The 23,305-nt window shown below is 42.5% G+C and overlaps 1 protein-coding gene across 1 annotated transcript; it reads right to left on the reverse strand.

The window, feature by feature from the left end:
- Positions 1-1,801: 1,801 nt before the first annotated feature.
- On the reverse strand, positions 1,802-22,093 carry LOC119651068. The gene is made up of 6 exons (XM_038054405.1): positions 20,095-22,093; positions 19,834-20,036; positions 19,456-19,771; positions 10,118-10,263; positions 8,776-10,056; positions 1,802-4,155 (listed from the first exon to the last, which is right to left on the reverse strand). The coding sequence occupies exons 1-6, from the start codon at positions 20,951-20,953 to the stop codon at positions 2,407-2,409; spliced, it is 4,554 nt and encodes a 1,517-aa protein (XP_037910333.1). The 5' UTR covers positions 20,954-22,093; the 3' UTR covers positions 1,802-2,406.
- Positions 22,094-23,305: the final 1,212 nt, after the last annotated feature.

The raw sequence follows: 23,305 nt of genomic DNA on the forward strand, positions 1-23,305 counted from the left end.
CCGTAGATTCATAATCAAGAATGTTTTTGTATAAAAACAAGATGGAAATCTTTTTAAATATAGTTTTTCTGGAGTAACTCCTGAGAAGAAAACTGTATTCAAGCCGCTAAACACTCACTTTCCAATAAAGCACAGAGATCAGCGTAGCATTACAACAACTAGAAAAGACCTGAAAGAGCAAAATACGGCTGTGTATGGGCAATTACAAGGTGCTGGGATAACAGAGTGAAGTTAACAAAAATTATGAACCATATAACTGATTTCTGGGTTCCCGGGCATAGGAACATAGAAGGGAATGAGCGGGTTGGCGGATTGACCAGGCAAGGCTCTGCTCTTGGCAGTCCTTCGGCGAATATAGTTGGTGTTCCGCTGGCGGCTGTCGGGGGCTGAGTCTACTCGCACTGCCTAGCAGCCGCGGGCCTAAGATGGCGAAGGCTTACGAGCTATACCAAGTCAAGGAGAATTTGGCCCGCTTATAACATAGCCCGATCACGAGAGCGCCTGTCCCAGACGCGTGCAAATGCATTCAAGATTACGACGGTCTGCACGGGGCACTGGACCATAGTGGAACATGCCGAGCCTAGCGGAGAAGGAAGGGAAACCCTCATGCACTTTCTCTGCGATTGCCCAGCTCTGGCTAGAGTCAGGCTGCGGACACTGGGTAAACCATTCTTTGAGGACCTCAGAGAGATTTCTAGCTGCAGGGTGGGGGAGTTGCTGGCTCTGAAGATCCGAGCCGGCTGGACTCTGCCTCCCTGCTCCCATAACAACAGTCATGGTTTAGGAGTTTGTAGCATCAAAACGACGCTCCCCGGAGCGGCCACTGATACCTACCCCATGTGATACAGTGATTTGCCCCTTTAATGAAGGGTGATAACTGCATTGCGGGTTATGCCATGCAATGGAATCCGATATCTCAGGATGCCAACGAGTGGGTTGCCCTCGAGCTACGTGACGCAGAACAGTGCAACAATGCCAAGAATCTACAAATATTGCACGCAGCTATGGTTTATGGCATCCATATTTTGTATTAAAGTAAATTGCACCTCTTCGTCTTCTGGCTAATAGTATACAACGTGTCCTTATTTGAGAATAATTTTCAATTTTTGCCTACCAGACAATTGAAACAGCGCTTATTAAGTTCCGATTTGTACTACAACTTTATTTCAACCATCTTCAATTTTATCATGAAGATCCGTTACAACTTTATCAAAATCTGTGTGTCAAATAGATAATAAATGTATATAATATAATATTTTACAAGTTATAGTTTTGTTGTTGCTGTTTGAAATATCACAAATACAATCATTTCATTTTTATTAATTGGGGACAAAATGAAAAAAGGTCATAACAACATAAGAAGTTTCTGTTTTGTAACAATGTTTGTTGAAGTTATGTAAGAGTTTTTTACATATAATACATATCCTTGGGGTAGTAGTAATTTTATCTCCATTTTGTAAATTTTAATTGAAAAGTTATTTGTTTTTTTGTTGTTTTTAAGTAAATATGCGTCTTAAAATTTCACTTGTTTTAAATATATTTCTAATAGTTATCAACATAAAATCCTAAAAAATAACTCTCGAGATAAAATGAAAAAAAAAAAAACGACAAAATAACAATTAAACAAAAAATTTACTTCGATTTTTTAAATATATTATTTCATACTTTAGTAAAACTTCCTTCCATGCACGAACTTAGATTGACTGTTTATTTGTGAGTGTAAAGGTACCAAAATAAATTAATATAAACTTGAACTTGCTACTTTCATTTCCGCTATTTCAAAGGGGGAAAAAACAGACGATAATTGGGTAAGATAACAAAATTACAAAATTAAAAAAGGAAACAATGTTATGGAACAGGTCCTGCAAGTGGGTGGGTGGGTTTGTGTTTACTTATATTTTGTTTAAATTTTAAATATGCGCGTGATCGAATAATATGTATGTAGGTATATTGATAGTAGATAGTAGTCATAGCAGTAATATTAATATAATATTTTAAGTTGTTCGTTTATTAGTTAAGTTTTAAGTTGTTTGTTTAAAGTGTTTGTTTTGTAGAAAGATAAAGTAATCACAGTTGACTTCTGGTTCGATTGTAAAATATAGGTTAATTTTAATTTAATCATAATCATATTGTATTTAAGTGTAGCTTTTGCTTGTCACTCCGCCGACTTGTTGGATAATCGCTCTCGCAGAAATCTCAAATCAGTAAAAATTATACAACCGAGGAAAACGTTTGAGTACACTTTTTAAGTTTTCAGTAAGTATTAACTAACCGAAATGGACGCAGCTCTACGCCGCGTCCGCATCACACTGCCTCCAAGGCCGCAGCTAATACGCGTTTTGGGGAGACGGGAAACGATTATCTGAACTTTACACAGTGAATCAATACAAAAAGGTTAGTGTTAAGTTACTTAGATATCGTGCTCTCATTGCCTTGCATCGTGCCCAATTGCGCGGTTTGTGATTGTGTCGCCATCGACATGTCTGAAGAGTTTAGCTTGTCGCCTAAATCTACTGCAACTTGGCTACTGTTCTCTAATTTTAAGATTTTATCTGAATTCGCTACTTCATTACTATGTACACAAGGTGGAGAGTTCAACGGATGCTGCTGCAGTGGAGAAATATTCTCCTTAATTTCTATATCAATATCAGCAGCACTGCGTTCAGAACTCTCTTGCACGGGGTGCATACTGGTTGCGTCCGCTATTATAATCACCGAGGGCGACTCCTCCGTCGCTGTATTCGGAGTTTCGGAGAGTGGTAAAGGTGTTGAAGGCAACTGCTGAATGGACTGAGTTGGTGTTATGTTTTGCTTAAGTACTGTCTTGATTTCTTTGAATTGTTTCGAGGCCGCTTCCAAAAGTGATTGTGTTTTGCTTGTAATCTGCTCTCGAACCTGAACATCCGGTGCTGTGGGTATAAGTGTCGTTTGGCCTTTTCCGTCGCTAGAGCCGGAATGTCGAGTGCGACCATCAACTAGACTATTCAAACTATCAGAAGATTCCGATGCTTTGTTATCGCTCTCGTTTGAATTCGATCGATTAAAGTAGGCTGCACCGTTCTGAAAGAATGTAAAGAGCTTCTCAACTGTAGGATTCGTATTCCACGATGATTTTCGAATTGTCTTTACACTTTTCGATTTTGCTTCAGATGGGATCGTCTCGGTTCCCACGAATATTGGGATATCCGAAGCATCCATTGGAGGTGCGGGCACAGTGTGTACGTTAGTAGGTGCTGAAGATGTGGAGGCATCAAAAGCGGCGCATTCTTGTGGCTTTCCAATAACTGGTTCTCTGGCTTTCTCGACAATTGGTTCTTTGATTTGATTATTAACACTTTGCTTAGGTTTATCAAGGGCTAATTCTATAGGCTTGTCGGTGAATGAGTTCGTAGGCTTTGGGATGACTGGTTCGGTGGCTTTTTCGATTGGGGCATCACTTATATGCTCGATTTCTATTTTGTGAGGTGGTTGAATAGAAGAATCTGGCGATTTTTCATTGATTGTTTTTACAGGTTCCTTAATAAGCAGGGGATCTGGATCTTCAACTATTAAGACTTTATCTAAATCAGTTTGAGTACCTTCATCCACGTTAGAAGATTTCATTTTTGCAATATCTGGAAAGACGAACTGAAGATTATTCGTACCATTTTTAACTGGTGCCGGCTTTTCATCCAAACTCTTCGCATTTAATAAACTAGGTGGCGGTCCGGTCGATCCCGTTCTCACTTTCTTATTGAAATCATCGCCCTGCACTATTGTTACTCTAAATCTCGACGTTGGCGAAGGACTACTTCTTAATGGCTCGTTAGGTTTGCTATCTAAACGTGGCGATAAAGCCGGCGTTATTTTGTTGTTTTCTGATACTCGAGATACTTGGAAGCGATTGCCACGAGAAGGACTTGGAATAGGAGATGACGAGGGTGATCCTGTTTGCGGGCTGGGTAGTGGCGATCGAAGTCTTGTTTTCTTTCGCGGGTCAAGAGTTTCACCCTGTAAGATATTCTTTACGGTAGGTGTATGAATACTTTGGCAAGTAAGGGATATTTTCCGAGAGCTTCGGATTTTAGGCACTCCGTGCGATAATTGGTTCCTAGCAAACAGTCCTCGAACAGTGTTGAGGTATTTGGAATAGTGGAACTGCCCGTCACCGTCATCCTGAAAAAAAAATTTGTTTCAAATTAGTGTGGCGTTGAATAAGGGTTTTGGGCAACAAAAATAATATACTAAATCCTATCTAATCAGTTCAATTTCATTAAAAACAAAATGGTTGAGATGAATTGCAAGACTCGGAGAAATGCGAGGGCGTTCATATACATATGATATTTGTGGAACGCGAACGCGGTAAAAATGACTATAAACTTCCATATTATGTTAGCCCACACATTCAATATGGTGAAGACATTATCATTTCTGAGGGCTTCTGTGATACCAATAAGGAAATCGAGCGAATTGCTGGCCGAGAAAAATGTTATATCCTCATTGCCGCGGACCCTAAACATCACGTGAATGAAAAGGCAGACGCCATTAGGTTCCATAGGGGTAAAGGGTTTGGAGCGGACACTCACAACCTCTATTTGTGAATACATGGTTTATCAAACGATTGTCTCACTTTCCAGCATTTTATAGTGAGAAGAATAAAATGTAAATCGTGTATCGAACTCATAAGATACCGATATTTGACCACCGCCACTGACTGCAAAGCCGTTTTCTATGAGACCATCGCACCCCAACATTGGTCGTGATCGCCATTCTTGCAAATCAATCCACCGATAAAACAACATGAGGAAGACACTGGCCCGGTGCACATTAAATGGTGACGATTACGTGAGAAAAAAGTAGAAATGATAGTGCTTACATTATGAATGTCGAAGAATTGTGGAATCAAGTCAAAAACGACCCATAAACTGGACTATGAAACACTCGAGGTTACCAAGCCAGGTAAGCGGCTCATCAACCGGGATACTTGGCGTTAGAATGCCGCTGTCTAAATGAATGTCTGTAAAAACAAACGGCTCGCGATCGTTGTTATTCGAATGGTTCATCAAAAACAAACTAACACTCGTGACGGTGAGAGAGATCTATATCGACTTGTCAAAACCCGACCCCAACGCACGCAAGATATCGATTATTTTTGTTGTGCTAATGACAAGAACGATACTTTGCTTGCCAATTGATGGATAGATAGCGAGAATATTTCGAATAGATTTCAACGAAAGAATGGGATTTAAGACTGGCTCAGAGAATTCTTCAATCACGTTATTGAAGAAAGTAAAACATCATTTCGCATTTCTGGATCTAGAGAAGGCGTTTGACCGTGACACGAACGCATCTAGGATGTTTCCGCATCCAACGCCTTATGCAGATGTTTTCCTAGTGTCTTATAGCAAAGCTGATTTCGAGCAACTTGTCGTAAAATGGAGTGATCACCTCACGCAACACCATTTCAGATTGAATTCGAATAAAACACTATTTTTGAAAACCGATCCTAACGAAACAGGCACTATCATTGTTAGTGACCTGCCCCGAACTGAGCGATTAAAATATTTTAGGTCAATGCTATCAGCCAATGGACAACTACGTTATGAAATTGCTTCACGCATCAGCGCAACCTGGATCAAGTGGCGTTCCACAACTGGTGTTCTTTGTGGCCGACATATTTACGAACGTCTCAAATGTAAATTTATCGCAGTGCCGTCCGCCCTGTCTTCCTATGGTTGTGGTCGTTGACCGACTATGAAAGATAATGAATGGCGCCTCGCAGTAATGGAGAAGAAGATGTTGCGTCGCACTAATGGCGTTACACGCTTTGATCACATCACACATGCGGATATCACGTAGTTCGCGCTAACAAAGACCCACTTGTTAAGATTGATCTGAAAATCGAAATCGATGGGAAACGACCATAAGGTCGGCCAAAATAACGATTTGTTCACACGGTGCATGGTGATTTGAAAGTCTCACGGCTGCATTCCGAATGGCGCTACTGACCAAGATGAGCCGACCCCGCTTCTGACCAGGATAAAGGCTGAATTTTGCGTAATCGAATGATGTGAATCCATGGAAGTAATATGAACTGATGAGACATGATGCAAAGACTCAACAAGAAAGTATCATCGGCTTAGGTTTGCTTAGCAAGCAGGGTGACTTTGCGAAAGCCTCTTTTGGGAGGGTTCCTACTAACTAAATTTGCGTAATAACATATACCTATGTTCATTTATTAGATTTCGGAAGATTACAATCCTTGATATTTTGTTTCCAATTGTTGACATTTCCAAAAATTTGGGTCCGCATATGATCAAGGGTGGCACCCATCATTTAAACATTTAAATATTCGACCTGAATTAATGAAGTTGGCCTTCATACGCGGCTAAAATAATTATGGTTAGCATTGACATCTAACCAGTGAAAAACATTAAAAGAGGAACTTAACAACGGTAAGAGAGTGCAATAATTAATATTAAAGGAAATATCGATCATGTAAAGAGTAAGCGACATTATAAAAGGGGACGAATCGCAAAGACATTGGAAACGGCAGAAGAGAAAAATCGAAAGCGCTCTATGTGGATGTCATTACCTGTAAGTGATTTATAACGCGCCAACCACACCCACATATCATCACTGCTGGTTTGCCGAAATGTATTTTAAGGGCCTTCAAGTCTTCCCGAGAAAATATTTCTATAGCGATGGTCGACTCCCTCGTCGGCCATCCTCGATAGTCAATTCCATTGCGTAGTATAGCCAGTAATGTTCAAGATTTTGTCGTTCTGAGTACTCTAATGACACGGTACAGGCAGGCAGACATTGGCGTTAAGAAAACATCACAGATAAATTAATGCTCCATGTATTTGTATTTTTGAAATTAGACGCCTAAATCATTGCGTTGGTCGAGGACGGAAGAAGCCAACATAGCGCGCCAGGACTCTCGGTGTATCGCCAGCTATTCGCGGAGGACGGGATCAAAGCGGCTGAGGGCGACTTACCAAGCTGACGATCGATTCATTGCATTGGAGACTCTAAGGACCCGCTTTCAGTCGTCTGCAATGGCACCCTACTTGGTGTTACTCGGGGTGTGTATGCCAGCTCGCATACGATAAATAGACGACTCGCGGAACTCAATCTCAAGTGTAATATTCCTGCTACCTACCCCTCCTCATTGCAATACACAGAGCAGCTCAACACTGCTTTGGTCGAGAACATTCTACCTGGACTGAGGCTGAATCGGCCGCTATTCCCTTCTTAGATGAGTGTAGGATTGCCCTTTATGCTTCAAATGGTCGAGCTAGAGACTGACGAAGAAGAGGAAAATGCTACGCTCAGTGCAATATTGTAGATACAGACCAGTTAGGAGAAGGGTCGGTAATGCTGGGTGAAGGGAATTGTTTAGAAGCGAAGACAACCCTTCACGTGTTCCGTAGACCATCCCTCAATGCAAAAACTTACATACCCGACATCCTCGAAGAGTATGCAGCCTCTTTTGCGCAGTTTATAGACCCTCATTTTCTTTTTATGCATGACAATGCACGGTCACACGTCGCCAATGCTGTCAGGGACTACCTTGATGAGATCCGCGTCCGAACCATGGACTGGCCAGCTACTGGTCCGGAACTTAATCCTATAAACCATCTTTGGGATCATCTTAAGAAATCCATACGACAGCAAAATAACCCTCCACGAGCAATGGAACCATATACCTCAAGATCAAGTGGTTAATTTTATAAGGAAAATCCCTACAAGAAAGTAGAGGAGGAAAGGCTTGATGTTAGTCTATTAACTTTTTGTCTTCCTTTGCTTTTGAATAAAATTTAGAGAATTTTTACTTTTAATCAATAAATTATGCTTATTTTGTTCTTTGATATTGATATGACAAAGAGAAAGAGGGATTTTTGGGATAGGTAATAATGATAAACGAGATGCAGCAAAATAAAATAATTCGTCCTCAATTGTACTTGTGAAGAAGTTTGGCAAGCAATAATTGGTTCTGCGTACATGACAAGAAGTAACAACATAACGATAAAATACTGCCTCGTATCAATGACATTTTGGATACTAAATCCAGTGGCTAATGCTTTCCCAACTTGGGGAGGAGACTGACAAGTGTAAATCGATGACAACAATCGAAGCAAGACTACATCCAGCGTTGGTAATAGTTTGTAAAAATGTTTAAAGATATCATCTGGATCGCCTCAGCAACATTTGAAAGATTGATGGATGGTGTAATAAAGGGTTGTACTGGAAAACGTGCTTAATCTACCTAGATGATATTATAGTTATGGGAAAAACATTTCTACGATCACTTGAAGCAGTGCTGTAACGGATTCATGAGGCCGGACGTAAACCAAGCGCAAAGAAGTGTTGTACCTTGGTCTTGCAATTACGGCGAGAGGGGTACGTACTGATGAAGCGAGTTGTTGGCAGTAATCGAATTGATGAAAATTTTCATAGATACCTCTAGGCACAAGTAGTATGTGGCATTACGGGGACATTTGGCTCGTTGGATTATGGGGCTCCAGAGTTATGAATTAGATATTGTACACCGCACAGAGCCATTGCCGCCATTGCAATAGCGAAAAGGTAATTATCCTTTGCAATGAGCCAAGACAGTATCAGATAGTATTTAGTATTTTCTTTGAATTTTAGATTTCTTCATATACACACTCCTTATGTACCAATTTTAGGGGGAAATTAAGATAAAAAATGTGAATATTCTAAATTTTCCTCATCTTTCAGTGAAAACCTTAACAATATCTAAACATGCTTATAAAATACAATTCTTACCTGAAATCTTTTCGGTTCATCATCGATATCAATTTGAGTGATGCATTTATTTGATTTGAGAGCATCACATAGCGCCATAAGACCATCCACTTGGACGTTATTATCGCGGATATCGATACGCTCCAATTTGTTGTTACCGCCGAACGACAGGACATCAGCCAATGTTTTAATTCCCACCGAACTCAAGTGAGAACTTTGTAATCCTAAACTAGTTAGAGTCGTATTGTATTTTAGACTATTGCTTATCTTCTGTATGAATTCATTGCTTAACGTGTTCTTGCCAATATTTAATATTTCCAAGGAATTGGTGCTTTCTATCATGTCCGCTACATATTCACCGGACGTACGCGTTAAATTATTATTCCATAAAATCAATGCTTGAAGGCCACGCGGTGGTTTCAAATTGTTATCAACTAGATTTTCATTATTTTGATTCATTTTCTGTTGTCTACCTAATGTATCATTTTTTGTGATTTTCTCTTTAATCTCGGCCGAAAGATGGGTTTCCATAGCGTCTAGGGAATTATCACTGCTTAAGCTGTCGCAACTTTGAGATCGTGTTGTGTAGGCTGCCGCGTCTTCCTTAAACCGTCTTTCAAGTTCTTCGACTGACGACGGCCTACTGAACAGCATGGGGCTGCTGCTCATTGGTGATCGGCTTGAACAAGTCTCTTTGATATTGGTGTCGCCGAGTATATTTATCAGTAAAGACTCATTGTCGGCATTTCCCTTATTTTCATTCAAGTCATAGGTCTTTATCCTTTTCTGTGATTCATCAGACAAAGTCGTATCAGCGATTTCGTCTTTCACCGTGTTATTATTTGTTGTTAGCTTCTGGTCATCTTTTTGTGCCGCCATTTCATCCGTGTCGGCAAAACTGACCATGATTTCAATATCCTCATGACTTGATTTTATATGTTCAGAGATAGATTCAAGCTTTTCTGTTTTGATGTCCGATTTCACTTCCGTTTCGGGGATTTTATTACTTCCAATTGTTAGTTCTACTTTATTCTCCTTGCGGATATTGTTGTTACTTATCGGAGTTATGGTTTGTACTGGTTCCTTGCACTCATCAGGCTGCATCTGGAGCAAAGCATCTAACATAGATCGACTTCCATTCGTTGAGCTTTCAACAATATTATTTCTCCACGAAACACTTTCATCTCTCTCTTGGCTTCCTTGTCTTTGGGTCTTATTAGGATCGATCCCTTTCAACTTTTCTTCGTTAATGTTCTTAGCCTGCTCCATTAAAGCAGCAGCAATGCTTTTCATGCCAGTATCCTTTAAAGAGTAAGTAAATAATTATACAACAGACTCACGACTGACGTTAGTAAATTGTTACCTTAAGATTGTTGTTGCTAATATCCAAAAATTGTATGTGAGGATTGGCTTTGAGTAAATCTGCAATTTTGTCAGCATCGCGGCAGTAAAGATCGTTATTAGCTAGCCAGAGTTCTCTCAATGTTTTGTTGTTCCGTAATGTGTTACCTGGGAATTTGTAAAAGACAATTGTTATGTTTTTTCTATGTAATATCCATGAAATCAAGTATTAACTTGTTATAATTCCTAAGTTGGCAACAAAAGTGGAGGTAAATGCAAGTAATAGCTGTTTGAATGGACTGCCGGTTCGCATTTCTTTCTTGTGGGATAGATTTTTGTATAAGTGCTTGTTCTGAATATATTTTTCCTTTTTTAATTTTCCAAAGTATAACTTATGATTTTCCCCTCTAACACCACTTTGTCGTGGTGGGGGAGCCTGTAGTAGTTTACTGTTACACTAAGGATGTCCCAACATGGATAGGGAAGCTAAGGATTTTAACTCTTCAAGAGAAATCACAGACTTCGAATCCAGCCGCGATCATGAGCAATCAGGACACGGCCGAGGCGCGGGCTTTGGAAGCCTCCCTAAATTCATGTGCCCTTACGGAGAAATTTGTAGAAGGCATGCTTTTCAACTCAATGTAGAGCTTGTATTTAATGGAAAGTACGGCAACTTTCAACTTGGGAAATTTGACTATGGCGGTTCCGTCCGTGATACTATAGCCCAAATCTACGCGTAAACCGAAGAGGAAGGTTCGGCAGAACTGAACTTCAGCCACTAAGGAGGATTACAGGTAGAATCCTGCCTGTCAAAGCCTTCTCCTTCACCCTTACGAGCAAAACCGGAAGAAAGGGAAGCTGGTGACATGGACGATACTGGTTTAACGTCGGTATGTAAAAATGGAGCCAAGCGGCCCGGACATCAGGAACCTGGAAAGGCTCCAAGCTGGCGATAGATGGTGGAGCACATGGAGGTGGCTGCACCACTAGGTGTGGTAATGTCCAGAGAAATCGGACGTAAGGAAGCGGTAGGTGGGGACGAGTTGGTAACCTCGATGAGACCCACACTGGAAGGACCAGACTCCTCTGTCAGCGGTAAAGTGCGTAAGAAACATAAGACCAACACATCAGTGGTGGGCGTCATTTTATTGTGCTCCGGAATACGGGCACAAAGACGGGGAGTAAGGGGACGTATGCCAAAGCTGCAGTCTTATTTCTGACCGGTGCCGTGAGAGTCTGAAGGTGCTCAGGGACGGTCACCATATGGTGCTCCAGTTTTTCCTAGATGGATTGAAATTCGATCATATCAGGAAATTGAGCATCATTTCCATTTTGAGAGCGAAGAACAGCGGCCAAGTTGAATTCTCTTACAAAACCAGACAGTACTTTCATAAACTCCAGACTGAAATCAGTACCCTCTTGGAAATACACCATCCGGTAAAACTGATGAGAAAACTGGAAGGAGAGTTGGCGGTTCCTGCAAACCTTTCAACATGTAAGTGTTGCAAGGTGAATCGTAACACTACGAGAGCGATTGTTATCAATGAAAAAGTGAAAACTGGCATACTGTCCTTTGAGCACTTCAAAGAACCTGGCATGGATGATATCTATCTAGGAATGCTAGAAACGGAAGAGCACCTAGAACGATTGTTAACAAATTCTTTTGTAACATGTCTTGCTTTGGCCCCCAGGCCCCTCTTGGCAGAAGGTTAAGCTAGTCTTCATAGCGAAAACAAGGAAAGATGACTATTCAAACCTAAAGGACTTCAGACAGAGCAGACATTCTTGCTGAAAGGTTTGGAGACACTGGTTGAGCGTCACATTCGTGGGAAGGCGTCAAAGTCGCATCCACTAAATGGAAACCAACATGCTTACCATCATGGAAAGTCCTGTTAGTCTGCTTTTCACTCCTTGATTTGCAAGATGGAGGGTGCAACTCAAAAACGCGAGTGCATGATGGGGGTGTTCGTGGACATTGAAGGGGAGTTTGACTGTGCGCTGTTCCAAAAACTTTTCTGATGTCGCCAGAGCGCATGGCGTCGATGGTACTTTAATTAAGAGGATCTATGCTATGCTAAAGCAGAGATTGCTGTGTGGTGAAGTGAGTGTGGATCGCTACCTAACAGCAGAAGAAATTTGCCAATACACGCGCAAGCTTATGCTAATGATGTGCTAGCTGTTAATCGCGACCTCGGTAGAGTGCGTAGAAATATACTTGCCGTTGATTCGATTAGCAGTTGGTGTCTCAGGCTCAGGTATTATTTATAAAAACGAGAAAACTGGATGGACCTTCCAGAGACCTCGCGCCGCCTGCTTAATTTGGATGCACAGTGAACAGTTTTAGCCTAGCTATGCTATCATAGGCGGCCTCAAAGTCGAAGAAAAGATCGTCTAACTGAAGGCCATATTCCAACAGTTTTTCCATCGCTTGCCGCAGAGAGAAAATCTGATTTGGCTGGAATGAAGCCTCTTTGGTATGGGCCAATGATATTCTGGGCGTATGGGAATATCCGACCTAGCAAGACAGCGGAAAATATCTTATGGATGGTACTCAGCAACGTGATATTGAATACCGCTGGTTTAATGTACAAATATATCTATCTGAATTAGGCATAATAGATATACATATAAATACATAGATATGAATATACACATATGTCTGTCTCGAGTAATTTATATTGATATATAAATGATTAAAAAACTAAAACGAAATGGTTCCCTGCGACTCCCATTCATATGAGCCCACCTTGTTGTGGTATTGACGAATTGATATGTTATGATGATGTCATACACGTTTTAGAATGCACGGAATGCACGGAATTCACATAAAATGTAAAAGTTTCATCATCTATATATAAGTTTGTTAATAATAGTGTCCGGATAGCTCAGTGGCTAGAACACTAGGCTGTCATACGGAAGGTCGCGGTTCAAATCTCACTGGTGGCAGTGGAATTTGCATCGTGATTTGACGTCGGATACCAGTCGACTCAGCTGTGAATGAGTACCTGAGTCAAATCAGGGTAATAATCTCGGGCGAGCGCAATGCTGACCACATTGTCTCCTAATGTACCGTTACGGTCTTGAATGAAGTGCTCTAACACACTTCAAGGCCCTGATCCAATATGGATTGTTGCGCCAACGATTATATTATAATAGTTGGATTTCCTTCAAAATTCCTAAAGTTATGCCTTATGATATCCCTTATACCACTACCAACTGTACTTATGGCATGAACTTAACGGGGGTTTCCGGCTAAATTTCCTAAATATGCTGATATACTATTATTTGTGCAGAAATCGGAACAGGATGGATTTTTTGAGGCCTACATTCCGTTTACATACAGAGTTTTCGGTTGGTTAGGTTCTGAGAACGAGGCTTATTTCACTTTTGGGGGTCATATTTTAAAATAAATAGGGTGCGACAGATAGACAGACATCGAATCGATTCTAATAAGTTTCCTCACTCGCGCACTTTACAATTCACGTCTAATATCAGTTTCGGCCAGTATTAAGCAAGACCCTGCATTTGATACCCCACATGACTATATTTAGTGAAAAAAAATATACATCCCACCTTTACATATATGAGGAGCTCCGCTTAAATTAATATCATTCGCCATATGCGTGGGATTTCATAGTTTCCATATGTCCACGAAATTTTCTTCGGATCGTTTTAGCCGTTTTGGAGAAAGGTGCGTGTGACAGACAGACAAACAGTGAATCGGTTTTAATAAGGTTTTGTTTTACACATAAGCTTAAAAAGGGGAGGAAATTTATGTAGGTGTGAATTTAATTTCACAAAAAAGTTAAAAATGAATAAATAAAAAAAATAAAAGAGCACTTAATACTTCATCGTGGTGGTCATTGACCATGTCACATTTTTTGTTACACTCTTTCTTCAAAGTTAGTATTAGGTCGTCTTTGGTGAAAAACGTATGTTTTTTAATTTGGTGGCCAAGATGCTCTATGGGATTCATATATACGGGCTCTTTAGTGGTATTTACAGTTGCTTCGGAGCAGCCATTTTTGGAGAAGCTTTGCAGTATGCTTGGGTTCATTATCATGTTGGAAGTTGGAACGCCCTTCCATACGTAGGTGTCTGGCATTTTCATATTTCAAATATTCTTTTAGAATATTTAGATATGATGATATGATGCTGATCCATGATGCGATCGGCTATGTTCAAATTTTCAACTCCTTCTGCTGCCATGCACCCCGGAACTCTCAACACACAACATACCCCCCCATATTGTTTTGTTAACTTTTCTCTACATTTTTCCACGATCATAAAATAAGCTTACTTCAGTTGGAGAAAACATAAGTTTTCCAAAAGTCAGCGACAAATTTTTGCTAAGTATATGCGCTTTGCACGGTTCTTTGACTTTACAATGGACTCCTCGGTCACATAGCGACCATAGTATTCAGTATTGTATAGCACACATCGTATTGTTTGAGCATCGCTCTTCTTCCCAGGTTTTTGGGACACTTCTGTTAATATTTTAGAAGCACTAGCGTAAGGACTATGAATTGACTCCGCTTGTGGGGGGGGGCGTAGAAAAAAGAAAACGAGCGTAAGGACCACTTTTAATTTTTCGAATAATTATGCCCTTTGTTTGCCAATTTGCTCGAACTTTTGTCACTTTCTATAACTTTTTGCACAATAGAATGACTTTTATTTCTTTTTGCAATTTCTTTCTAGGATTTCTTCCTTAGCTACTACTTTCTTATTAATTCTTCGAATCCACTAGAGTTCTTTGTCACGTGCCATGTGTTGATATTGTTTAGTTTATGAGTAAACCATAACAACGGGTAAATGTTAAACTCGGCCATATTATTTACATAGGATGCTAATGCCTGGTAAAAATGGTAGGGCGTTCACCTCAACTGACGCGGCAGAACGGGCCCTGGTCTTGTTTGTTCTTGATGCATGGACGGTGCCAGGAGGTAAGCAAATTAGTCCGAGCAAATCAAATACGTTTCTGCACGCTAAATATTGGCATCCTTAAGGAACTCGCAACAGAGTTTCGGAAAAGACGCATTCATATTTGTGCTCTACAAGAAACCAGATGGCCTGGTGCCAAAACTGTGACATAGAATCCGAACGAGATGAAAATGGCTATAAATTTTTCCATTTGTTGGCATTGCTATCTCAGGGTGCCCGTGACTCCATCAAAGAAGTCGAACGATTTGATGATCGGCTAATGAAGCTCACCGTTATATCAACTGATCGTACTTTTCACTTCTTCACTGCGTATGCGCTACAGACAGGTCGATCTGATGCCGAGAAAGATGCTTTCTGGCAACTTTTCGGTGCAAAAACCTGTAACGTGCCCCCTGATGACTATATCATCATTGCAGGCGAATTTAATGGTCATGTGGGCGAAAAGGCAGATAGTAATAGGTGCCACGAAGGAAAGGGTTTGGAGCGCGCAATGAGGGTGGCGAGCGTGAGTGGTTATCCATGACCTTGTAATTATGAACACATGGTTCACTAAACGATTGTCACATTTTCCTTCCTTTTTTAGTGGGAGCAGTAAAATGCAAATCGACTATATTCTCATAACACGACGACATTTTAGCACGGTCATTGACTGTAAAGCCGTTCCCTATGAGACCATCGAACCTCAATATGAACCGTTGATTGCCGTCTTGCGAATCAAGTCGCCGATAAAGCAGCGTAAGAAATTCACTGGCCTCCGGCATATTATCATAAATGGTGGCGATTTCGTGAGAAGAAATCGCTTACACGATTACCAACCGTTACAACTGTCGAAGAATTATGGAACCACGTTAAAGACACGATCCCCAAAGAGGCCTAGGCAATCCTCGGGGTCACCATACATCAACCGAGATACCTTTGGAATGGAGATATTGAAATAAAGGTCCGTAAAAAAACGACTCAACTACAAATTTCTCAATTAGAAGCGACCGCTGTCACTCGAGCGGTCCATTACAAAGATCTATGCGATAAACTGGGCACTAGGGATGGCGAGAGAGGTCTGTATCGACTTGTCGAAAGCCAACACGATAGCACACAGGATATCGAACACTTCCGTTTCGTTAATGAAAAGGACAGTTCTTTGCTTACCGATTATTCTGTTTAGGGAAAGTCGCACCACGTCCTTGAAGAACTATTGTGCTTACCGATAGATGGCAAGAATATTTCGAGCAAATTTCAACGGAAGAATTGGTTCATCCTCCACTTCCACAAGCATTGCATTTGGAGCAATTCCACGTGTCAGCGCGACTGAAGTCGAGAAAGCAATAAACCGAATGAAATTGAGGAAAGCAACAGGACCTGACAACATCGCATCTGAGGTATGGAAAGCGGAGAGCTGGGACCCTACACTGTGACTCAGTGAATTCTTCAATCGGGTTATTGTGGAATATAGAACACCAACTGACTGGCTGGTATCACAGTACCAATATGGTAAAAGAAAGCTAGTGAAGCAGAATATTCAAATTGCCTTTCGATCCGGGTGCTGACCCATACCATGAAGATTTTTGAACGTACTCTTGACAACCGTATTCGCGGCATCGTTCAAATAATCGAGTTCCTCAAAAACCACGGAACTACTGAAACAGCGCCCTCTTTAGATTGCATTTGCGGATCTGGAGAAATCGTTTTAACCATCTGGTATGCTCTACAACAACACCTAGTAGCAGAGGAACTTGTGCGCTGAATTCAATTGATCTACCACGATCCGAAAATTAAAGTTCGAAGTTCGCCCTCTCACCACTCCTCTTTGTTCTTGTTATGGACACTGTCACACGGGACATCCAACTGCTTTTTCTGGCATGTTATAGTAAAAATTACATCGAGCGACTTGTCCAAAAATGGAATAAACCCCTCGTGCAATGCGGTCTGAGATTGAATCTGAATAAAACTGAATTTCTGACGACCGGTCTCCATGAAGCAAGCGCTATTACTGTCGATGACAGTAACCTGCCCAGAACTGAATGATTTAAATATATCGGGCTAACGCTATCAGTCAATGGAGAACTGAATGAAAGTGTCCCACAAATGGCGTTCTTCATGATCGACGTATCAAATCTAAAATTTACCGCAATGTCGTCCGCCCAGTCGCCTTCTATTGTTTTGGGTGTTAGCCAACTAAAAAAGACCATGAACAACTGTAAAAGACAATGCGATAATAGGGACGAAGATGTTGCGTTCGACTAGTGGGGTAACACGCCTTGATCACGTCCGAAATGAGGATATCCGCGATCGATATGGGATTACACCAATCGTGAAAAAATAACCGTCTCTTCAATGGTATGGTCATGTAATTCGTGCTAACGAGAATTCATTTGCCAAAATTGGTCTGAACATCGAAGTCGTTGGTAAGCGGCCAAAAAGTCATCTGAAACAACGGTGGCTTGATACGCTGGATGGTGATATGAAGGCCTCGCGACTCCATCCATTATGAAAGGGACAAAGCCTAAAGAAAATGAAGAAGATTGAGTAAATGTTAGTGAGTTTGTTCGTTTTTTTCTCTAAAATATCGATAAAACGACTCACACAATATCGTTCCGACAATAGTCACTTAAACAAACAAGCACTGGCTGACTGCAGACAAACTTTTGTTTTTGTGTGATTAGAATGGTAAGATTGGTATAAAGGAGTTGTGCATAGTTACTTTTGAAGTAACTGTGAGTAACTATATGTGCGGAATAGGAATTATACGTGTCCCTCCTGTAATGAGGAAGCGGAACTCACCGAGTTCGGAATATTCCGTTTGACACGGGAGCCGAGTACAATGGTCCATCGCGACCTGACTGCTCAGAGGCTATGCTTCTCCTTCATCACAAATATACACACACAAAGTAATAATATTATCGTTGCTCGAACGATAGATGCAATTGTACAGGATAAGAAAACGTTGAAATTTCAGATAACTACAAATGGAGATGTGCTTCCCAGCAACCAACCATTTTTGTTAAGAGCCCAATTTGACCGCACAAAGCGAATACAAACGATTATGAAATTTGTAAATTTAAAATAATTCAAAACAAGAGATATAAACACTTTTCAATATTGCCAAAAAAAAATTGAAAGAAGGTTGAAATATCGAACATTACATAGGAAAATCCCTTAATATCATCTGCCAAGATTCCTGTTGGTTATAGGCTTGAGTGGCACTCTACAGGTTAGTTAGTAGATACACTACCCATTGAAGGGGGAACAATATTATTCTAGGATGCCTTGCAACTTCCCTTGACAATATTATTATTAGATGAACTATCATCTACTCAGATCTGATGGCTTCCATTAAGTTCCTGACAGCTGATCTACGACACCATTAATCGAGACCTATCATTTGGCAGTCCACATGGCTATATTCGATGGAAAAAAATTTACAGCCCTCTGTTGAATGTAAAACCCTCGGCCCCCCCTAAGATTTAATGAAGAACGACATCGTTTTACGCTCCCCCTCCCCTAGGGATTCACAGTTTCTACGTTCCCTCCAAATTCCATGTCAATAGTTATAACCTTTTCATTCATTTTTCACCTAGTTTGGAGTTCTGTCCCGCTTTCGGCCAGAAGTTTTTATTTCGTGTACTTTTTTCCAATTCCCCACAATGCATTGTAATATTGACTGTAAGTGTTGAATTTGCACGAATCTTAAAAGAGAACCCCACACCGCAATGCATCCTCCACAGATGCATCTACTCAATTTTCTGATCAGATCTCCCGACATTGGCATCAGCACTACACATTTCCAATCAGTCAGTGAATTCATCCCCCAATCAGTTTACCCCGCAACCAGTTCTACTGCTCAATTAGATCATTTCAATCAATCTCGGACATGTCAGGCCCCTTCGACCTACCTTCTGAGTTGTGCGAATACAAATCGTCGCTAAACAAACAAACCAGCGTCCGCACCAACAATCGGCAGTCGCAGCACGTCTTGCATTTCAGTCAAATTGGAGGAGAGCTGCCGATGTGTGTTCTTGCGCGAGCGGATGCTAAAATTAATGCACGCCTTTGACCGCAAATTTCAATACCATGCAGAACTTGATACTTGGCACCGGCTCCTAAGAAACACGAATTACGCATCTTCTTTTTGTCTCACTTTCACCTTGACGCCCGATAGATAACTTATAAATTATGCGTGCAGTCACTAATTAAGATTGGCAGATGCACTCATGTGAATGGTCGCGGATTGGGTGTAGCACGAACTGATGTTAATAAAACGGCCCGTGGGGATGATCTAGACTTCGGTAATTAGAACTTCTATGGCTCCCTCGTGCAATTTTGCACACAAATGTGAAGGAGCATTCACACCTTTGTCCGGCTGACTGGCCGGCGCTTAAATTTAGACTAATCTCTCCAATGCGAACAAAAATAAAAACTTACATAACGACGCCAGCGGTCGCCCCGTGAGTCCGCAATGTTCCAGCTTGAGAGTGTGTAAATTCGACATGTTTATTGCTTTGCCCAAATTCGTTGCTTGCATCTCCGACACGGGATTGCCGCGAAGAGTGATGACCCGCAGGTCGCGGCTCTTCCGCATCATGCTGATGCACGACTGCCATCCAGCTGACGAAAACGGCGGGTTCTCGGACATGTCCAGCTCGACGGCCGACTCGTAGAACTCAATCATATCGAAAATAGCTGATGCAGCATTCTCGTTCAGATTGCAGCGGGTTAAGTCTATTGTGTGGTATTGTACCTGCAATGAAGCACGAGTTAATTACTTGTGAAGATGAGGATGCAGCGAGGTAAGGCGCGTACTCTTTTCAGGATTTCCTCCAATGCCTCACATGCTTCTGGCCTCAGATGAGTCCCTCTGAGATCCAGGCGCTCGCAGCGCTCGGTTTTGCCAAAGTCCAGCGTACCCAGATGACGGACGACCTCCTCAAGGGGAACGGTATTGTGTTTAAGGCAAGAGGCTTTGTACAGGTTAATCAGTTCAGTTGTGGTTGTGACACTATTGGCTGTAAGGAGAAAGTTAGTAAGTGATTGGCTGCCAGCAAACTGTCGGACGGCGCGCACCTGATTCCCAGGGGTTGGCAGGCTCCATGTAGCCCGTCACCAGGTCACTATCCTTCATGGGGAAGGACACTCGTCTCTGCGATGGGTCGTCTGTGTAGTCGCTGGGAGTGCAGGCAGTCGTCTTGCGAACTATGCTTGAGACGCTGACACTCTCCAGGTCCGATTGGTATTTTGTACTCTCGAAACTGGTTTGTGATAAGTCAAGGGCGGTCTCGTCACTGCTTAGGGATTCGTCCGTTGTGGACGCCCCCGCGAGTGTGTCCGACGGACTGATTGTGGCAGTGGACGAGTCCGCTGACGCAGAAGACAATCGCCGGGGTGACGATTGGCACTTTATCCATTCTGGGTTGCTGCTTTGTGAAAGGTCCCCGGTGGCATCGTCGCTGCTCAGTGAGTCGTCGGTTGTCACTGGCGTGAGTGGCGTGGCTTCAGTCTTTTCAGGGACGAGCGGCGGGCTCGCGGCAGTAGTTGGATCTTGCTCTGGCAGCTGTGAAGGCTCTTCTTGGCACTGGACATTACTTGTGAGTGGGCTTTTTTGAGCAGCGAAGCTCAGTGCAGCGAGGGATGCTTCGCCGCTCAGGAAATCATCCGCCATCCTGGGTTGTGCAACATCAGCTACCGAGCCAGCGGCAGCTTTTGGCGGTTCTTCAAGCTGCTTCCATTCCACCTCAGACTCCGCAGCCGCGCCACCGTGCAAAACTGTTGCTGGGAGACCTTCGTCTGTCACGGGATCAACGTCACGGTCAGGACAGATTGTGCACTGGGCCACTGCCGCTCCTTCTCCTCCTGCGGGCGCGAATTGCTCCAAATTCTCGGGAGGAATTTCCGTCACTGCAGTGGCCGCTTCGGAAAGATCCATTGGGAACGACGTGTTTGTTATCTCGTTTCTGCGGCGGCAACGTTTCTGATAAAAAAGGCCTGGCGGAGTGTCGTGATCGAGGCGCTCGGGCTGGCGACCAGATTACGTGACTCCGAAACTCAGAAGTCGAACTGCGACGAGAACTATTTGCACTTTTTGAAGGACTAGGAACGATCGATTGCGATGACGAGAAAAAACACGCACAACACTCGGATTTCAGTCTGTGAACATCGTTTTGCAGCCGCCCGAATTGACAAATTACATCTTTCATGTTTTTCCTTCGAGTTTGCGAGCGATTGGTCGAACTTCGAGCAGAGAAAAACGCGGCGGCGAGCACAATGACGGCCTTCTTGTCCGGACGACGACAGTCGCGAATGATGTCAGACACATTCGCGGCAGCCAAACAACTCGGCGGCGACACTTTTCTCCATTCTTCGCGTGTCAAAAATGTTCTCACATATTGCGTACTCGTGAGGTATGCGGACCGCCAGCGGCCAGACAGCGCGGAGCCCCCGAGGGCAGCCTCGAGGTCTCGACGACACGGATTTGGCGCAGTCCGGGCTCAGGTTATGGTGCGGCGGTCGCCTGTGGGGCAGGGTCCAAACACTTTTCGCCTCTTTCGCCTAATCTTGAGCGGGTTTCGTAATATTCAGCGAGTGTCCAACTCACGGCTCGTAGTGAATTTGTCACTCCTCATGACGTCCCGCTGCGCCGCTGAGGTAATTTCTATTTCTTTTCGAGGAAGTGAATCGGTCGAGCGCGCCTTATGTAAACATTCCGCACATACGTTCTGGCCTGGCCGAACTCGCGATCGCCCCGTTGCGATGGGATTTCACACAGCAATTACCACAGTCCGACCCCACAACCACGAAAACCTTCGAAATCTTGCAATGCACACATCACAGACTTGCCGCCCCGTCCCGAAACGAATGCAGCGCGGCCGTGTTGATATTTATTTTAGGAAAGACACGTTCTCCGCGGTCGCCCACAATTCCCCCACGATGCAGTATAATTAAGAGTAAACGCCGTTGCCGTCGCGTGAATGAATGAAGACAGTGGACACAAAAAGAGTGGAAAAAATATTCGAATTCGAAATTTGATTGCTGTCACGGCTCGCGATGCTTGTTAGGTTTCCTCAGGTTGCACAGAAGATTGGGTGATTGGATTCGTTTACATTCCATGCGTTTTGGAATGTCAACTGGAAATCGGGGGCAGGTGACATCTGTACGTGGATTTCACGATCATCGTGAACGTAACGGACGGAAAAGCAGGAGTCCTTTATGCGAGTCCATCCGGAAAGGTTCAAAGTTCTCTGTCAACATTCCCAGTGTTTTTTTTGTAATTTCGATGTAAAAAAGAAGAAATAATTATTTGACGGCACAGCAGTTGTTGTAAGTTGAAAGAGCAAGCTTCCTGATCGGCATCCGTGCCTGTGTTTAGTTTGCGGTGTAAATGCTTCCTACATTCCATACGGTGAGTAGTATTTCCAAAAGTCCCTACCAAAGGAAATTGATGTAGTTTCCGGTGGTATCATTATTTATCTCAAATGGAGAGCGGAGCTAGAAACGATTTGGAAATTCACTCTCTGCTTGAGCTTGAAGAATTTCCTATCAACTTTTGCCTCCCCTCTTGCTAGATTTTTAATAATACAGTGTCAAAAATGACCTCTCGATTAGCGGACATTATAAAGGGGGTGGGCCAAATGTCAGAAGGATAGGTTACCATTCAATGCATGTATGATCAATAGAACCCAGGCTCTGATCTCCGAGGCTCAGGAATTCTAAGAAGGATTTTGAAGGTTTCAACTTGCTGTTCGAACTGGCACAAAGAAATCTGATTTTGCTCATGGACAACTGCAACACAATGCTCTACTCTTCCCTGGGAAGATCGAAATTCAATCATATCAGGAAGCAATTGATTATAATTTTTATTTTTAGAGCGGAGAACGATGATGATTTATGACTTATACAAAGTAGAGAAAATTGGAACATTGACTACAGGCAGTTGCAATCTTCTTCAAAACGCCTTTAACCAATCAAGGCGGAAAAGGGGAAACTATTGACGTGAACGGAACTGGCACTAGGAGCGAACTAGACAAGGCCGTTAATCGAAAGGAAGGCGGGGGGGGGGGGGGTTGGGTGTTTTATGTCAATAGATGGGACCCTTGAATGAGTATGAATGAATAGAGTGCGAGGGAAACCTGGTGACACCAGTGGGTGGATCCCATCGATCATGGCTATGCTCACATGAAAAATCAACCTTCAGCAAGTCAAAGTATCTTCGTTTCTTTTGCCAGCGAGCCTGACAAAATTGTAAGACCGCCCTTATATGTTTTTGGTACAAGCGCCATGG

The sequence above is a fragment of the Hermetia illucens genome, chromosome 3 (genome assembly GCF_905115235.1).
Source record: "Hermetia illucens chromosome 3, iHerIll2.2.curated.20191125, whole genome shotgun sequence".
Lineage (NCBI taxonomy): Eukaryota > Metazoa > Arthropoda > Insecta > Diptera > Stratiomyidae > Hermetia > Hermetia illucens.